Source organism: Lolium perenne, chromosome 6 (genome assembly GCF_019359855.2).
Source record: "Lolium perenne isolate Kyuss_39 chromosome 6, Kyuss_2.0, whole genome shotgun sequence".
NCBI classification, from domain to species: Eukaryota; Viridiplantae; Streptophyta; class Magnoliopsida; order Poales; family Poaceae; genus Lolium; species Lolium perenne.
In genome coordinates this window covers 212,658,400-212,678,505 of record NC_067249.2, presented here as the reverse complement: position 1 = coordinate 212,678,505, position 20,106 = coordinate 212,658,400, and the positions used below count along the sequence as shown (strand labels likewise).

General features: G+C 42.0%; 2 protein-coding genes across 2 annotated transcripts; one reads left to right on the top strand and one right to left on the bottom strand.

The window, feature by feature from the left end:
* The first annotated feature begins 9,644 nt into the window (after positions 1 to 9,644).
* Positions 9,645 to 12,808, top strand: LOC127306185 (protein FAR1-RELATED SEQUENCE 5). The gene is made up of 6 exons (XM_071822419.1): positions 9,645 to 9,788; positions 9,871 to 9,963; positions 10,054 to 10,119; positions 10,231 to 10,314; positions 10,401 to 12,601; positions 12,693 to 12,808. Exons 1-6 carry the CDS (start codon positions 9,645 to 9,647, stop codon positions 12,730 to 12,732), a joined length of 2,628 nt encoding a protein of 875 aa, XP_071678520.1. The 3' UTR covers positions 12,733 to 12,808.
* A 1,888-nt stretch (positions 12,809 to 14,696) lies between these two features.
* LOC127310059 (uncharacterized) lies at positions 14,697 to 17,633 on the bottom strand. The gene is made up of 11 exons (XM_051340759.2): positions 17,361 to 17,633; positions 17,131 to 17,283; positions 16,775 to 17,029; positions 16,499 to 16,687; positions 16,036 to 16,390; positions 15,853 to 15,959; positions 15,451 to 15,651; positions 15,239 to 15,367; positions 15,051 to 15,163; positions 14,893 to 14,968; positions 14,697 to 14,813 (listed from the first exon to the last, which is right to left on the bottom strand). The coding sequence occupies exons 1-11, from the start codon at positions 17,631 to 17,633 to the stop codon at positions 14,697 to 14,699; spliced, it is 1,968 nt and encodes a 655-aa protein (XP_051196719.2).
* Positions 17,634 to 20,106: the final 2,473 nt, after the last annotated feature.

Genomic DNA, 20,106 nt, shown 5'->3' with positions numbered 1-20,106 from the left:
TGCATAAATTCCGAGGATTTTCCCGAAAGTTGGATTTCTGCACAAAAACGAGACACCAGAACAGTTCTGCTGAAAACAGCGTTAGTCCGTGTTAGTTGCATCCAAAATACACAAATTAGAGACAAAACAATAGCAAAAGTGTTCGGGAAAGTAGATACGTTTTGGACGTATCATGGTCCTTCGGCAAGAAGGAAAATCAAAGGCATCTGACAGTACAATGCAAAGAAAGAAGCGAGGAGGAGCTCTTTTTTTGGGTGCAAAAGGCTCAATTTCTATTCTAAACAATCTAAAAAATCCTTCATTAATTTTTAAAAAACTTTGGATGGGTGGGTGGTGGTGGGGGAGGGGGGGGGGGGGGGGGGCAATGCCCCACGGACATGTGGATATGTCCGCCTATGTGCAACTACGGTATGCAGGGGCCATAGTTTCTTTCATGGTTAAGATTCATGTTTTCTTTATGACGAAAGAACGTATTAAAGTATGATGGCACTAATGAATAGGAGTAGTTTTCTTTTTGATGAATATTTTCTTTATGAAGAAAGCACGTATTTATGACGAAATTATAATTTTTTAATCAAATATAAATATCTATAACATAAAACAATATATTTTACGGTGAATGTATAAATATTAATTCAATATTGTAGATGTTTATATTTTTATCTATAACAATGATCAAACTTAGACGATGTCGGCTTTTTTTTATAATAAAGTTATACGCCTTTTTCATTGAAAACGAAGGTAGTATTAATTAGTTCTGTTTATTTGCCAGTGTCTTTTTTTAGTGTTCTACCTGTTCTTTACTAGTAAGCGTGCACGTGCAACGCACGTCTCATAAACTTGCACGACAAGAGATCCAAACCATTTCATAAAACTTGTTTTTATCTTCGTTTAAATTTAGATGTATATTTTTAAAACAAAATAAGTTTTATAGAACAGAATGAGTATTTATTTTGTAAAATCTTTATAATCCTGAGATGATCGTGGCAGAATATTTTATTTAAAGCGTCACACGCGAGAGATCAACTGACGTGATGTGATACGTCGTAGCACTTGATGCCATCTTTTCGTATCATATCCAACTTCATGCCATATTTTCGTATCATATTACAAGTTTTTACACTATTAATTGATGTTATTGGTGCAGGAGGGACATGTCCTGGCAGCCGGCAAGATAGTTGCTTGTTCTTGTCACTAAATAGGAGGCCTAGTACTTTCACTCATTTTGACGTCCAGCAGAAAACTTGGCAAACAGGTATAAGAATAACCCATGACAGTGTGATTTATATTTGGCAGGAATTTTAATGCATTATGATGTAGTAGCTACAAAGCACCAACAATAGGCCCAACTTGAATTTGTAAGAACTCATTGTGTTTATGCATTTACATTCCAGAATCATATATGTCGACACTACTTCGCGGAAAGAGACGTCCAGGATGCCGGTCTACATATTGTTCATTGGTTGAAGAACCAGAATATCATACCTGGTATGAAGGTCGAGGTCATCGGCTGCAGGTCGCGGTCTCCAGGGCGATTGCCACGGCGAGTTGCGTACAGGCTAGGTGGCGCGTGGGTCAGTACGGCGCATGGCAGGCCTGGCAGCGCATGGTTTAGGACGACGTAGACAGGCTGGGCGGCATGCAGGCAGGATTGTGGCGGCCTGGAGGCGGCGGGCGGGAATGTCGCCGACGGACAATCAGTCACCGGCGCTTTGGAGTAGGTGATCATGAGAGCAATCAGTCACCGGCGCTTTGGTAGGTGATCGTGAGAGCAATATTAGTCCACCGTTAATTCAGATTCTTGCTATTTTTCCTGTAGCGAATTAGAGTAGGCGATCCTGAGAGCAATATTACTCCACCGTTAATTCAGCTAGTTACTTTTTTTTCCTGGAGCGATCGTGAGAGGAAGTAGTCCAATCCACCGTTAATCCAGGTTCTTTTTTTTTCTGCTGGTGGGCGTGGATGTTTGGCGGAAGTTTTCGTCTGCTGGGGTGCGCTCCGCCGTGGTAATCGCTGGGTGCACAATTAGTTTTAATTGACTGCATCTGTGACGTTAGTTTTACAAAGTGAAAACGATCCGGCGGTTTTGGTTGATTCGTGTACGATTAGCTGGGTGTACTTAAGAAAGATCAAGTTTGCTTGTTTAATAGTAGTGGAGATGCGCCAATACCCATTGCAGCATTTGTAGCATAAAAATCACCTTTTACTCCTAATTGTGTTGTGTTTTTGTGAGTAATTCACTAAAAAGATATTCCCATCTTTGGCTGTTTAGCCGTGACCTTGTAATGGCTTTAGATCCGTTTATTATTTCCTCTGAATCGGCGAGCCAGATCCATTTTTTTGGGTCGGTTGAGCACTTTTTTTTACCAACAATTAAGAAACATTTTTATTTCCTAGATGGATAACTTGGACATGAGGAGAGGGGATTTAGTCTTTATTTCACAAGAGGTATAGCGGATCATGTATCTATGTATACAATATAGATATGTCGAAAAGGGACTTGCATCTGAGTTCTTTTTAGGGGTTAGTGGATCTTTTTACATCGCTATGTGCCTATGTTCTACTTGTACGAGTAAAATAAGGATTAGGCTGTGGAGATATGGCGGAGTGGTTGATAGCTCCGGTCTTGAAAACCGGTATAGTTCTAGGAACTATAGCGGGTTTGAATCCCACTCTCTCCTTTTGCTTACTAATATGCTTATTTCTTGAATTTTTTATCTTTATTTTATCCCTTATTTTTCTTTCATAAAATGGAATGAATGGCTCGGCTAGATGGAATAACCGAGCGTTAGAATATCTGATATGACACGGGGTGTACTAACATAGAACCGACCTTCAGAGACGGTTCCCTGCTATGGGCCGACGACAGGTTTCCAATCCGTATGTATGCAATAGTCGCCAATAATACGTGTTTTGCAGACGGCATTCCTGGCCACCTTAGAATAAGCCTGCTCTCAGTTTTTATTTTGGCCCATTTTTTTTAGAGCTAGATGAAATAATCAATCGTTTACGTTATTTGGAGGTCCCAGTATTGTTGGAGTCGGTATAAAAACCAAACTGCCTCTAGACGGAAAGCCGGCCGAATAAACCAACCGTCTCTATTTATGTGCAGAACATCTAAATTTATCCAGATTACATGTTTCTTAATTTATTAGTACCGCTAGTTCTATGTGTTTCCTCTAGAGATTGAGTGACGGAGGTTGACTGAACAAACAACCTACTTCTTGTTGCGGCGATAGACTTTCTTCCTTCCGAAATGTTTTTTTTTGTGAGATTACCTTTTTTTGTCCGTCGTTTACAAATTCGAGTGTGATACTAAGTGCACGCAACTACGGATGAGGTCCACCTCAGGTATGCAGGGCTATAGTTTCTATCATGGTTTGTCATTAATGTTTTCTGTTGAAGTATGGTGACATCGGTGGAGATTTTTGTCGCTGCTTCACCAAACTACAGTTTGCACATACTAATCATACCCGTATTTTAATCACGCTTGGAGGTAGTCTCTTGGCTCCCGTTTGCTGTATGCATACTGACCTATTATAAAAAATACATAAATAAATAATGTTAAAAAGATCTGAAAGAAATTTCGCGTGTCCATCTGGATATTCTATTTCCGCACATAAGTTTTCAGAAAAAAAAGAACATTTTATATAGTATGTGCAAAAAGACAATGAAATGTTCTTTGAATAGTTATGTCACTTTTACAGTACCCTGAACTAAATATAGACCGTCTATTCATGGTAATCTAATGGCTATTCTTAAATCGTACTCCGATTCAATTGTTAAGCCGTTAAGGAGTACCGTCCTCGAAAGCCATGGAGTACATTGTTGTCAGGGGCAAAATAGTAATCACAATTTTCTCTCACCTCAAGTCGTCTGAACTTTTTTTTTCTCTCTCTCTCTATATCCACCGACGACGTGTGCCGCCGGTTCGTCCGACCGCCGTCTGCTGCTGCTGATATCTCGCCGGAGGTGTTTGCCGGCAATCTCCATCGCCCTTTGCTACAAGCATTCTCCTCCCTCGGCTCGCACCAATATCCTGACGGTTGCCGCCGCCCTCGAAGCTGCACAGGAAGCCCTAGCCTGTGTCTTCGATCGTCAACGCTGTATCAATCGAAATTGTAGTGCACAGTGGAAATCCTCATTGTCATAGTCGTACATCTTTTCTGAATTAATCTCGCACTGCCCATTGAGCTTTTCCCCCACAAATTCATTCTCGGATTCTTCAAAAATTTTGGGGCTATGCTCTATCTCCCATGAAATAAAAGATCGCACTGGAATTCTTGCATAAACACAGGTTGTCTATCTGTTAATTTATCAAAGTTATGGACGAATTTCACTAGAAAGTAAGGACGCATGTTCTTCGTAGGAACTACATGCATGTTTTCTCACAAAAACAAAACGAGCATGGTATAATTTTAGTGTTGTGCTCTCATTTCCTCCGTCTCAACCATTAAATGATCCCCTGTGATTATCACCATTCAATCCAGATCCACCCGTACCAAACATGGATGATGCATTCGTTTTCAGCACAGCGAAATAATTTCGACGGTCTGATTAAAAGCGACGGGAGAAGAAGGGGCAGAGGGCGGTGTTCAACGGGAGAAGAAGTGGCGGCGTGCGACGGAAGGAGAGGGCCAGAAGTTACAACGAAGAACACCCATAAGAGCATCTCCAGTCGCGTCCCCCAAACGGCGTCTGGGGGACGGCGGACAAGAAATGGAGAAAATCGCGTCCCAGTCGCGTCCCCCAAAGCTAAATAGCGCCTCATTTTGTGTCCGGCGTCCCCGGTAGAGACTCTATGTATAGAGTCTCTACCGGGGACGCCGGGAGAGCCCATATGCATGCATGCAGCCCCTAGTCCCCACATGCCATTCTCTTTCCCCACACTTTCTCTCACCTACTTTTCCCACATGGGGTGGTCCCTTCTATTAAAATGCATGCATCCGGACACTGTTTGAGGGACGCGGCTGGAAAGGGTCTCTTTTCTGTACAGATTTTTGATCTCTTTTTGTCCGGCGCGGTCCTAAACGTGCCCCAAATCATTTGTGCCGGACGTTTTTTGAGGGACGCGACTGGAGATGCTCTAATTACTTTGTATTACCAGGCATAGAATGTCTAAACTACCCCTGTAAATGGATGGTCAGATTTGTTCGGTACTCCCCTTCCTCTCACAGAGTACCAGGGTACCGTAAAATTCGTCACCAGGAAATCATCTTTTTATACCGGACACAAAAGAATGTTCCCTTTTCCAGAAAACATGTTGCAAACATAGAATGCCCGAATGTTCATGCGAATAGTTTGTTCTAAAATTTTTGACATTTTAAAATGTGTTTTAAAGACTAGGTTCATATGCACCCGTGAGTCGAATTGGATTTCCGCTGTTAGCTAGTTCTATTTTTTTTGAGAGGGTTAGTTTTATTCATTAGTGTGCTTTACTTAGGCTGGTGCCAATGCACCACGCCACTCTCGCCCGCCACGTCAGCTTTTTCCCCCACTCTAACCCCACTCTCACCCCACTCTCACCCCACGGTGCCAATGCACGGGCTATAGTGGCAGCTCTCACTTCTCTCTCCTCCCTAACGCCTCCCTACCGCCCCCACTAGCACCGCTATCGCCTCCCTCTCGCCCCGCTCTCGCCTCCAATGCGGGCTATAGGCGGGCGGTACCGCCCCCTACCGCCCGGCGCCAGCGCTGCCGCCTCCCACTCTCGTCTCGCCCCTCTCGCCTCTCTCCCGCCCCGCGCCGGGCGCTATCGCCCCCACTCTCGCCCCCATTGGCACCAGCCTTATGGTACTCCCACTGCTCGGTGTATTAGTTTTTTTCAAAAGCCAAACATGATTATCTTTAATGAAGATTTTAGAAAATATTGTTTGCATTTACAATAAGAAGTTGAAGTATCATGAGATTAATAATATTTTTTTTAAAATTTATTTTTTAGAGCTGGCATTTTTTTAGAAGGTCATAGATAGTGAAATTTGTCTTTTAGAAAAACCTATACACCTTATAAGAAGGAACAAACTGAGTACCATCCTTAGCATAAACACAATTTTTACTACTTACCTAATTGTGTGTCTGTGACGACATTTATCACATATAAAAACTCTTGCCATATTTTACGTTTAGTTATGACCTTGTGATGGCTTTAGACCAATTTAATTATTTTCTCTAACCCATGAACCAGATCCACGTTTTTGGACGACGTGCTATTTGGATGGAGCATACACGATTAGGATGTATCTGAAGTGACGCCGGGAGCCACGGTGGTTAGGCGCATCTTATTCACAATTAAAAAAAATTCGTACAATTATATTTGCTTCCACCCTAACCCGGACAAATCCACCCACAAGTCATCCATCCGTCTGCTATGATGTATAACTGACAAGTGGGTGCAACATATCAGTTGTGGAAAAATAATAAAATGGGATAAAATGTGTCATGAAGCTACAACTAAGAGGTAAAATAATGTGACTCCCTAAAATAAGAGGTAAAATATGAAAATATTTTTTAAATGGGATAAAAGGCTAACAAAGGCATAACTCTTTTTATATGAAAATGGGATAAAAATGTGAAAATAGAACATACTCTTTTTATTGGGAGTATGGTACCATGTTCGATACACAAAGAAGGCCATTGTAGTTGGCACTCTTAAAGATGGCAACACGGTTTTTATGTTTGAATTCATCAGAACTGAATACCCCATAATTTAGGAACATTTGTTGGCATGCAATGCATCAGTCATCAAGCAAAGATAACTACAATGATAGGAAATGACAAAACATAACTAGTTTCAATTTAGGTATGCACAACTATAGTGGCGAACCTTGCTAGGGATCTTTGTGGGAGTGGGGTGGGGTGGGGGTTGGGGTGCTGATATGTACAAAGCTTCACATATGAACACGTCCACTGCCCAACTGAAAACAACGGATGGCCACTGCTTTCCTCCAAATCAAACCCAGGAAGACCTGGATCACGTCAACATCTTAGCGCTACACTGCTACAGTAAGGAGATGAGTTAGAAAGAAAGGAAGTTTCCTTGCTATTCTGCTCATTAAGAACCTTCAGTGTTTCGAACCACCTTGTTTCGGTCTGCTGGGCAAGCCTTTGAACGTCGTTGAGCTTCTGCTCCGCATCTTCTGAGTTCTTTTTCCACATCCTCATCTCCACCTCGATAATTGCTAGCCTCTTCTATGCCTTTTTGGTCTACAACCTCGCCATTTGGACCCGATGGTCCGCCAGGGCCGCAGTCCTCCAACGAAGGATGGGCGGTAGAGGTACCCAAGAGTAGAGCATAGAGATGGAAAGCGTGAATGAGAAGCTGGGTAATCCCCATCGTGCATCTATTGCAGTGTTTTTAATGATCTTTTTAGTGGAAAGAGCCAAAGAGAGGTTGGTATGTTGTAGACACGAATCCCCTGCTGAGCTTGGGTTGGAAAAGAGCATAGGCTTGTGGAGATTTGGTACAAAAGCTCCACGTACTGAAATTATCCCTATGACATGATCGTCAATTTAAATAGACTTTGGAATGAATAATACATTGCATTTCCTTAAACCTCATAATAAAAGAAGAGGGTTCATTTGTTCTCCTAATACAAGCAGGATTTAAAGTTGTTTAACAATACAAGATTTTGATACTAAAATGTTTTTCTGAAGATTTTGATATAATATACACATTTTTCTGATTTAAAATAAAGTAGTTATGAATTTTACAAGTTTGATTCAGTTTCTTAAATTCTGAAAAATATTAAAATTCCAGTAGTGGATCTTGCTAATGAGGGGGCACAAAGCATGGTTTCTTTGGGGCCAAAAGGTTTATTTGTTTCTATTTTTTGAAAAGTTGCCCCCCCCCCTCCCCAAGACATGTACATACCTCATCCTATGAGAAACTACACATGAGGTCCACACCAGGAATGGAGGGGAACTATAGTTTCTTTTCGGGTTTTCGATTTATGTTTTATGTATCATGAAGGCACGTACATATTTAAGTACGGTAACATTGATGGAAATTTTTGTGGATGCTTCACTAAACTATAGTTTGTGTATCTTGCTCTTAATTATGTTTTATTGCATATTTCTATGACTTTATAGGACAAACTTGCATACCTACATATTATAAACATATTATTAGTTAATTCTATTTATTCATTTATTTATTTACTAGGGCCCCTCTTTAGCGTGCTACTCGTACTTTATGTGTCAGCACCTATGGTGCCATTTTTAGCACAAAAATCATTTTTTACTTCCCAACTGTGTTTTTGTGGCAAAGTTAAAAAAAATCTCCATATTTTGTTGCGACCTTTTAATGGATTTAGATATGTTTTATTATTTTTGGGTGAATCGATGAGCCAGATCCATGTTTTTGGATGACGTGCTACCTGACTGGATGGACAACCCGGACCATGTACGTTAGGGTGTATCCGGCGTGACGCGGGGAGCCAAACTGGCTAGGCGCATCTCTTCATAATTTGGAACAACTTGATACAATTTGACATAATTTTCAAATGGATTCACACGCATATCGTCCATCCGTTTGCTGCCACGTAACTGACAAGTGGACCCAACTTATAAATTTTTGGAAATTCAAAAAAAGAAAGATAAAATGTGTCGCGAAGGTACAACTAAGCGATACAATTTCATAGTATTTTTCAAACGGGATAAAAAGGGAATAAACACACAACTAGAGGGTCAAGAAGATGGAATGTACTTTTATAGGGAGCATATGTACTCCATATTCGACACATACGAAGGCCATTGCAATTGGCATCCTTGAAGCTGGCAACGCGGTTTCCATGTTTGATCTCATCAGCATCGTATACCCCATAATTCGGGAACATTTGTTCGCAGGGGTGTGCTCCGGTGTCCCCCCCCTGGCGAACGACGTTCAGGTGGGATACCCGTTCGAGATGGTGGGACCGTATTAGTGGCGTATAATTATACTCCACGTCATTTTCCACATAGATGATCGGATGCCACGCAGATATTGTACATATCTTTGGTGATGACGGTTTCCGCCGGCCCCACGGCATTAGAATCGGAGTTGGACCCGAAAATTACGTCGATCAGGTGGATTTGATGCCAGCGATAGGCGGTGGTTACGGGGGAAAAATTTGAATCCTTGCGTGTGCGCCATTGCTGGTTCTCCTTAGGGTTTGGAAGGTTCTGTCCATCGGGAGGGAGCCGGCAGGGACGACGACGTTGGGACTGCAAGGCGTAGCGCAGGGCGGTTCCGTTCGTCTGCGCCATTGCTGGTCGTCGTTAGGGTTTGCAAGGTTCTCTGTCCATCGGGAGGGAGACGGCAGGGACGACGACGTTGGGACGGCAAGGCATAGCGCACGGCGGTTTCGTTCCGAGAGCTGAGCCGGGTATCGTGGAGGCGGGAGGCGGATCAGGCGACGAGCAGGCTGGGCAAGGTCGGACGTGGAGGCGGGAGGCGGATCCGGCGACGAGGAGGCTGGGCAAGGATCGCACGCGGGTTGTTCCTGCTGCTAGAGGCGGCGTTAGGGTTTGGCGGATCATTGTTGGTTCATGGTACGTAATTGATTGTACAAAGTAATTTCATGTTCATGATTTGGTTGATGTTAGGGTTTGGGTTTGGAGCTCCTTTTTTGAGATGTACTTATTTTGGTTGTTACTTTGAACAGGCGATGGACGTTTCAGATTTGAGTGCAAGTTCAATGGAGTACGAAAGCGGAAATACAGATGAAGAGGAATTCAATATTTCGTCTGCCAACTATAATGCACCTCGTGAAGATGAAGAAAGTTGGGGAGACGATGATGTCGACGAAAGTGTGAGTGAAACGGAAGTACTAGTTTTATTTAGTACTTGCATGTAAGTTGTTAAATACTGATTGTGCTTATTTTTGCTAATAGATGGATGCAGATGGTGTTGATGTAGAAGATGATAATGTAGAGCAAGAAGAAGATGATAATGTAGAGCAAGAAGAAGATGTTGACACTGATAATGTGAGTTTGTAGTAATAATTGTGTGATTGCATAAAAATATGGAATGTCTGATAATGTGAATTGATGTTGACATGGTTTAAAATGAATTAGATTCAGAGTGATGTTGTGGAGGAGGCAACTGATGACGAGAGATTGGACTGTGGTTTTGTTGATGAGGTATGCATTTAAATTTTATTAGGTGATATGTATGTTTAATTTATATTTAATAAGTCAACAATGCATTTTATATAGTCGTGACATGGCCGTTAATATTTCTTGTTTGGTCAGGTCTTAGTTGGCGATAATTCTTCTTACGACTATTACGGTGATTCAGACTTGGAGACTATAGAAGAACCTGTTAGAAGAAGACATGTAAGATTTATGAATTCATTCGTTGTATGACTCGCGGCCATGGCGTTAAAAAAATTGTTTTAAATGTTATCCAATTGTGCATGCAGGTGAAATCAGTTGGTAAGAAAAAGAATGGATCAGAGGATGAAGATGAGAGTGATACAGAAGATAAGAGAAAGTTTTACTGGGAAGTAATGGAGAAGACCTTTGTGTCTGAGGCAGCTGCTTATACTTTTTATAATGGATATGCTCGACAAGAGGGATTCAGTGTAAGAAAGTTCAAGTTCAAAGAGACTAAGGGTGCTAACAAAATAGTTCGCAGAAGGCGGTTTGTGTGTTCTCGGGAAGGAAAACGTAACAGCAAGTTTCTGACTATGGACAACCGCACTCGTAGGTTGAGACCTTTGTCACGTTGCAATTGTAAAGCGGAGTTGGATGTGAAGCTTGATAGAGGTTCGGGGGTTTGGCGAGTTGCAAAATTTGTTTACAAGCACAGTCATAAGTGTGCAGAACCGAGCGAGAGCCCATTTTTATGGTCACATAGGAGGATAAAAGATTTCCAGAAAGCGGAGATATTAGCATTGGCAGCAGCTGGGGTTAGGAAGCATGTGATCATGGATACCTTCCTCAGCAAGTATGGTCGGTACACCACTGTTGGGTTTACGAGGAAGGACTTGTACAACATGTGCTGCAGGGAGAAGAGAAAGTTACTTGCAGGTGGTGATGCTAGCTCAGCCATTGCCATGATGGAGAACCGGAGGAAGAAGTTTGCTGATTTTTTTTTTGAGTACGACGTTGATAGTAAAGGTCGTTTGAAAAGCTTGTTCTGGTGTGATGCTCAGTCCCGGCAGGATTACAATGATTATGGAGACGTACTTGTGTTCGATAGTACATATAAGATGAACCGATATGGTATGCCATTTGTTCCGTTTGTTGGAATTAACAATCACCGGAGGACGACAGTTTTTGCGTGTGCCATCTTATCAGATGAGAAGGAAAGCACGTATGTATGGTTACTGAAGACTTTTTTGAAAGCTATGTTGCAGCAGAAACCCAAGTCAATAATCACCGATGCCGATAGTGCGATGATTAGAGCTGTTCGAAGTGTGTTTCCGGAGCAGTCGCACCGTATTTGTTCATGGCACATTGAAAAGAACATGGCTCGGCACCTAAGTTTCAAGTCGTTGAGTGAGTTTCGGGCTCTGTTGTATTACACGACCACACCGGATATATTCGAGGAAAGATGGCACGCTTTTATCCAGAAATGGCAGACGGAGAAAACACAGACGTGGCTGAAAAGAATGTACAAGAAGAGGAGATTATGGGCAGCGGCATACCTATCTGAGGGGTTCTGGCTTGGTATGAAAAGCAATCAGCGAAGTGAAAGTCTTAACTCATGTCTTCACCTACACCTAGACTACGGTATGACACTAGTGGATTTGATTTTGCACTACGAGAATGCTATAGTGCGCATTAGAGAGACGGAGGCAAAAGATGACTGCATCAGTTCACAGACATCACCTGTACCAGTAACCAATTTGAGGAGAATTGAGAGAGCTGCTGCAAAGGTATTCACTCCGGCAAACTTTTATATATTGCAGCAAGAGATATACAAAATAGAAGGCATTGAGGTTATAGATCAGTATAAGGGAACAGAAGGTGAGATGCAGTTTGTTGTTGCTTGGAAAAAGAGAAAGCATGCAAAGTTTTATGTTGACTATAAACCGGCCAACTCGGATAAATTAGTAGAGTGCAGCTGTCGAAGGATAATCCGGAGGGGACTTCCTTGCAAGCATATTCTGCATGTACTTGATGTGCTGGATTTGGATGAAATACCGGGTTGTTTAGTTCTTCTGCGATTCTCTAAACAAGCTAGGGGTGGCTTGCCAGCGAGGCGCACGAGCGATCTACATGATTGGGGTTTTCCCGTAGCGAAGGAGCGACAAAGATTTACGGAGTTAAATGTGTTACAAGCTGAAGCATTGCAAGTTGCATACAAAGATCCACTGTTGTTCGAGCGGACCAAGGCATTTTATGCTGACATTATTTCAAACAAGATGGAGTATGATAATGTACCCAACCGTCCCACAAACTCGTTGAATACTAATGTAAATGAATTGGGTGACCCTGCTCAAGTTGCTGCTCGAGGTGCGCCTAAGAAACGAAAGCGTAGAGATGATGGACAAGGACCCGTGACAATTAATGGAAGGCCATTATCGTATGACGAGCGGGGTAGGGGGATTCGATGTACCAGATGCAAAAAGGCTGGACACACCAAACGTAGCTTGAAGTGTGACCTGAATCCTAGGTGAGAGTTTAAATTTTTGCTGGCGATCAATTATTTATGAATCCTTTTAAACTTTAGTTATTTACTTTATCATTTGTTTTGTTAATTGCAGGCATGTTGCGCATATTATAGGAGGTCAGGATGATGAATGACTTATTTTGAAGGACGAACTTGGCACGACATTATGAAGCTTCAGTTTGCATGCCGATATGTTTTATGTAGTCATTGGCTCATTATGTGTTGTATTTGAAAATTTTTGATGATACTGATATTTTGATGGTGCTATTACTACGTTAATTGATGCTGATGATATTTCACAATTTTGATGCATACAAATTGTTGGCAGACCATCGTTCTAAAGTTATGTTATTTAAAGATCTGTTATATGAAGGTGGAGTTGGAATGGTGACATGGGTTTTAAAGGAGATAATTACAAAAACCCACCACAATTGCGGCTATGGTTTAAAAAAAGCACCGCCTTTCATATTTTTGACAGAAAACCAACAGTTTGATCTAACAGCGTGACAGATACCCACCACTTCGCGAAATGAGCTCGGTTAAGCGGGTTAAGCATCAAACTGACAGGTGGGGTCCATAGTCAAGCTGACGTGGCAACGGAGACAGGTCAAAACGACCCGGCCAGGCCCGTGCGTTGGGGTCATTGTGTTCTTTTCTCCCCTTCTCCCGTCCGCCGCCGTCGCACGTCCGCCGCCGCAGGAACGCCGCCGCCGCCATGCCGTCGTGGAACGACGATGAGAGCAGCAGCCAAGACAGTCTGCTCTCTGAGTTCGCACATGGGGCCGATCTGAGCCCAACGTCTCGGGTACGTGTTGAGCTAGGGTTAGGGTTTGGTAAATTTTGGGAATTAGTTGATTTACTCTGTTCTATTCGAATTGGTTGCATTTTATCTTGAGCTAGGGTTAGGGTTTGGTAAATTTTGGGAATTAGTTGATTTACTCTGTTCTATTCGAATTGGTTGCATTTTATCTTGTGATTTAGGTCCCAGAGACCATGTATGACCCGGATTACGCCGGTGTTCATGTTGGGCCGGAGCGCTGCCACCATCACTTGCCGTGCCACAAGTATGTGGCATTCGAGGGGACGAACACGGGCCGGAGGTTCTTGGGATGTGGATGCAAGGTACGAACATCTCTTCAATATCTTGTGCATTTAGAAATCCTTGTGCATTTAGAAAATGTTGTGACAGTTCTTGTGTTGTGGATGGATGTAGCAAAAGAAAACCTTGTGTCATATTTAGCACCATATTTTTGAGCCACATTGGTTTATGAAAACTTGTACTAAATTTTGGAATAAAAATAATTTTCAGGAAAATATTTGTGAGACGGTATTTTGGGTGGATCAGGAGTGGCCACAATCTCTGAAACATGCATTGCTCCAGTTGTGGCATTCATTTGAGGAGGAAAAGGAAACCAGAATCTCTGGTAATGTAGAGTATGCTACTGCCAATTACCAGCTAGTGCTTGAGAAGAGGGAGTTGGAAAAGAAAAACCTTGAACTGCATAAACAACTTGGTAACCTGAGTAGTGAGCAAGAAGCAATGGTTCCGAAATCTGCTGCTGAACTTGAGAAGGTTCTGAAGGAGAAGGCAGAGCTGCAGATTGCCACTCTAAAGGAGGAGAAGAAGAAGCTGGAGTATTACGTTGCAGATCTCTTCAATATTAGAGATAGAAACCTGAAGAAGATGAAGGCCATACAAGAGATTTGTGCAAGTTGGGAGTGAAGCATGCCCCTATGTTGATGTAATAAATGTAGTAGATGTTCTATGTCTGATATTTGTGTAACTGAACCAAGTACTATGTATGTTCTATCACTGTGTGGAGAGATGTACTGTGTGGACCAAGTACTAAGTGCTGTTGAAATTTTGGTAACATACATTTTTCTGTCACACTACTAGCTTAATATATAGATCAATCACACTAGTAGATCAATCACACTAGTAGCTTAATATATAGATGAATACTTAAAATCACACAATCACAGTACTTGCCAACCGTATTTAAATGTCATACATTTAGATTCACAGAAGCCGAGATTGACACAAGCTGGGAAACCTTCTACGGGACTAAAACCCAACCTATGATCACTGCAGCTTTATCTACTTAGTAAATCTCTTGGAGATCCGGACAACCTTCGTTTTCACTGTCTCTAACAGATTTGAAGTTGCTAGAACTATCTGTGCGTTAATGAGGTTCCTTGATCCGTTTATCATCTCCTGCAAACAATAGGCATCGGTTATTCATTTTATGTACCACGGAACAAAGGTGTTTGGTCACCATGTAGAATATCAGTACCTGTGATATTTCTTTATTCCATTTATCTCCATCCCAATGTTCCATGCATTGAAGAACAAATAAGCCACATGAATTGCTGCACAATTAATTCGGTTCATTGAGTTAGTACATGCAATAGTAGCGTAATATGTATTTAGTTGTAGTTTGCATGTACTGACCCATCTTTTTGCTGCGGCATATCGTATGATTTTATATCCCAAGATATCACATCAGGGAAAAAACCAGATGTAGATTTGTTGTACTCTTGGATGTCAGCAGAAATTTGTTGTCTCTATACAAATATAGATAATTAGATGTTTCTGTACGCATGCAATTTGAAGACAGTATGTAGTAGAAGAAACAGTACCAGAGCCCTGACAGTGTCTATGGTCACACTTAATGGAAATAATGAGTCAAGAACTTGGAATTCTTGCTTGGGTGTGTGCATGATCACGGTAGTCCAGTGATTGTTCGATATGTTAACTGGAAAATATGCCTGTGTGACAGGAAAAATTGTGAGTACATGCAATGTAAATTAGTATTACTACTAAATTTTGTCATATTGATGGAATACTTTACCTTCTCCCGCCTAAAATATTCGTCGATAACTCGTTGAATGGTTCCAGTTCTTACAGCTAGGAGATCATTGTTCTTATTATTATTTTTTGTTTTGTGGCCCTTGCGATGTGCTTCTAGCAGGAATGATGACCTCCACGCTGCACATAAGTACCGATCATCCCCAACACGACGAGACAAATCTCCAATGTAAGCATCGATAACCTGAAAAACAAAGGTTTCGTGTTGTTAACACACAAACATACATGTGCATAATTCATACATTAAAAGTATGTGCACAGTTTTCAGTGTCAGCAATATACTTATATCATCTGTACACCATTTATGGTCTAGAACCACTTTAAGCCGTTGTGATGTCAACGTGACGCCAATATCATTTTTGTAGATAATTTTTTTCCCATTTACCTCACTCTTGCAACATAGTTGAACAAAAAGCTCTGCTGCTGCAATGTGTTCCGCTGGTAAGGCAGTAGAGTCTTGCGGAATTTCAACATCATTGGTGGACGGAGTAGCTGTACACAAAAAATGCATTGTGTTTAGTATCACATTACTAATCAAATATTTAAGTACATATGTTCCGTTGCGTACCTATTGCGGGAGTTGGCTTTTTTCGAGGTTGTCGTTTCGTTCGATTCTCAATGATATAAGGATACTGCAGTTTAAGAGGGAGCTTTCGCTTCCTCTTTCCATTTACATCTTCATTCTTGCCGGTTGCACTGTTGACGCTTTTTGATCCTTCTGAGGCAGCCTCTTTGTGTTTGTCTTCTTTGTTCATATTTTTGAGGGCAGGTTCAAAAATATTTGATGGCACCTCCGATGAAGAGGCCTCCTTAAAATCTTCAGCAACTTGCCATGGATTGTCTGGCGTGCCATCCCCTATGAAGTCACACTTGGTCCTTGCAGGTGTTATGTAATCCTCTTCTTTATTGTCCTCTTTCGACACCTACGGAAAGGAAACATACAAGCACGTGACGCAGGTGAAAGCATGTTAATCTGCATTATTCACAATAGTGGAAGCATGTTAATCTGCATTATTTGTTGTGAAACTAACCTTGTGAACATCTTCTTTAGGTAATGACACACTCCGGGTGTCACTTTTTTTGTCGTAAACAAATTCTTTCCGTTCAAGTACTCCGTTGAGATAAGATCCGCAGCCTTCGTCATAACAGTACTGATCTGAAAGTGTTTCCGCGGATGGCTTGTACCTAACACCTGATTTGTTTAATAATTTGACAACATCCTGCAACAAGGAAACAAATTTTAGGATGTCAATAATAATTAAATACATGGTGAACTTTGTTGTTCATAATTATTTAGGCCTAATCACCTTCGCGCATCTCTCTGGTAGTTCTTCCATCATATCCCTCTTAAAATCCTGCATCATCCTCTTCATGGTGGTTTCCATCTTTATTTCCCACGACGGGCCGGGTTTTCTCGAGCTACTAGCCTTCCCAGTGCTCCTTCCATTGCCCTTTCCATTGCTCCTTCCAGTACCCGGTTTTTTAATTTCTGCACCCATGTTTTTTCCATCTGTTTTCTTCCCATACTGTCGCCTATATGCCTCTGTGATGTTATCTTCAATCTAAAATTAACAAATTTAATTTGTCAGTACGATATTTGACAGTACATAGTTCTATGCAAAACAACTATAATAAATGAAATGGCCGGTATATGTATGCTTACCTTAAGGATACCTTTGCCCCGGCCATTATCTTGATCATAGCTATCTCTCAAGGCTACAGCAGCTTCTGTCCAGTTGATCATAAGTGGGCGTGAAGAGATGCGAGCATATAGTGCTATCTCATCAAGAGGTTGCACTTTCTCCCAATACAAGTACTACATGTAAAAAAAATATAAAGGATAGTTAGTATATGTTGCAACATAATTAAATAAAAACATTAAAGGACATGTACCTCTAAAATTGCAACATTGCCTTTTGGCCACTGCCTAACATATATTCCTCTCCGGCAAGGGCTGATCTGGTCCATGACATATGCAAGTGTGAATTGGTTCCAATTCAAGTTGTGTAACTTGTACATTGTTTCCACAAATGCATAGAACGGCTTGTAAACCGTAGCTGTCGAAGTAGGAGCTAGAACAAGCCCTATAAGAATTAAGACAGCTCTTCGAAGGAAGTCGTCATTTGTGGCTTTTGATGTAATGATTTCATCAATCATATCTTTCATGACTAAATTGCCAGTTTTTTTACTAAGAAATCTAGTAGGTATGTTTGTTTTCCATTCTTCTCCTTCCTCTTCCAAAATATCAGCAGACGACAAGCCTTCATCCTGTAATCCTAGCAAGCATTCCACATCCTCATTTGTTGCCGATATTTCACCCACCCTAGGTTCAATGATGAACCTACCCTTTTCCTCGTCATAAACCTGCATCATGTATTTGACCAATAGTGGCCGTATCTTTCTGGATGGAATTTGCATCATGCATCGGCCAACAGCACAAGTGCGTAATTTGTCTCGTTGCTCGTCTGTCATTGCTGCTACGACTTTCTGCCACCTAATTATGTCACAGAAAATCTCCCCATCCGGGTCTTGCATCCTGCAGACCAATTGAACAACATCAAATTAATACGAGGTAGGAAATAAAATTGTACAACTGCATCACATGAAACTAATACACTATACCCTCGGGTTTAATTACGTCATAACAGATTTCAACATCATGCGACAGCAGATTCGAACTTCACGTGATAACAGATTTGAACTTCATGTCATATCATATATGAACTTCCTGTGAAAACACATCTGTACTTCGTCTGCTAACATGTATGAACTTCATGTGATAACAATGAAGTATTCCGTCTGCTAACATATATGAAGTGCAAGCTAGCAATATGAATCAAGTCGTAAGTACCTGAGGCTGCCTAAATACAAATAAATTAACGACGAAGTTACATAGACAAACATGCATGATTTCGTGGAGATACATGACTATCGGGATCGTTCATTTGTGTTGCATGTGATGACGACTATCTATACCGCATGTGGTGAGGAAATTAGGGTTGAGGGAGGAGGATGCGACCGTGAGAGAGAGTATGGTCGCGTCACAGATGATGGTGGCCGCGGCATACCTGCGTTTGTCGAGGCAGAGACGGTGGCCGCCCTAGATACGAGGATGTCCGCGGCAGAGACGATGATGGCCGCAGCAGACACCCACGGTGGCCGCGGGAGAGATCTTGATGTCGATGCACAGACGACGGTGGCCGCCACAGAGATGTGCGTCCGAGGGTCGGTGATGTGCGGGGTGCCGGACGGTGGTTCAGCTCGGGGGCGGCAGACGGTGGTTCAGGTGGGGGGCGGCGGCGGACGTGGGAAGATGGAGGTTAGGTCAACGAGTCCACGACCTGCACTATTTCAACCCAATCACCCCGCACTACTCGCACGTAATGTACCAGTCAACGCATTCATTAATCATTAAATGGGCCGAAAGCCCATTAAGTTGTCCCAACTCATAATAATGCAATTTAAGTCCCATATTTGTAATTATTATTTTCAATGCAAAGTTTCAAATTGCATTCTGGTTTTTACAAATAATAATTTCCAAATTTTACTTCATGCACATTACATCTATGTCTGTAAACTAAGATCTATCAAATATGAATAAAGTTACAATTTTATTGTTTCATACAAATTATGAAAAATATTATGATTTTTTTTTTACCCAGCCTTAAATGGTGCCAACTCCAAAATGGTGGTTTGGTCATTTTTGACAGCACAAGGATTCACATCACAAGGTTCACAATTGTGCCAAATCTTGGCCCAATCCATGGTGGTTTGGTCAATTTTCATGAATTTCCCCCTCTTTTCCTCCGAAAACCCCTGTCTCGACACATCTACACCATGGGGCCACCATGGTGCCAACTCCAAAATGGGAAAACACTTAGCAACCAAGGTTTCACATCACAAGGTTCACAAGTGTGCCAAATCTTGCCCAATTCCATGGTGGTTTGGTCATTTTTCATGAATTACCCCCTCTTTTCCTCCGGAAACCCCTGTCTCGACACATCTACACCATGGGGCCACCATGGTGCCAACTCCAAAATGGGAAAACACTGAGCAACCAAGGTTTCACATCACAAGGTTCACAAGTGTGCCAAATCTTGGCCCAATCCATGGTGGTTTGGTCATTTTTCATGAATTTCCCCCTCTTTTCCTCCGAAAACCCCTCTATCGACACATCTACACCATGGGGCCACCATGGTGCCAACTCCAAAATGGGAAAACACTGAGCAACCAAGGTTTCACATCACAAGGTTCACAAGTGTGCCAAATCTTGGCCCAATCCATGGTGGTTTGGTCATTTTTCATGAATTTCCCCCTCTTTTCCTCCGAAAACCCCTCTATCGACACATCTACACCATGGGGCCACCATGGTGCCAACTCCAAAATGGGAAAACACTTAGCAACCAAGGTTTCACATCACAAGGTTCACAACTGTGCCAAATCTTGCCCAATTCCATGGTGGTTTGGTCATTTTTCATGAATTACCCCCTCTTTTCCTCCGGAAACCCCTGTCTCGACACATCTACACCATGGGGCCACCATGGTGCCAACTCCAAAATGGGAAAACACTGAGCAACCAAGGTTTCACATCACAAGGTTCACAACTGTGCCAAATCTTGGCCCAATCCATGGTGGTTTG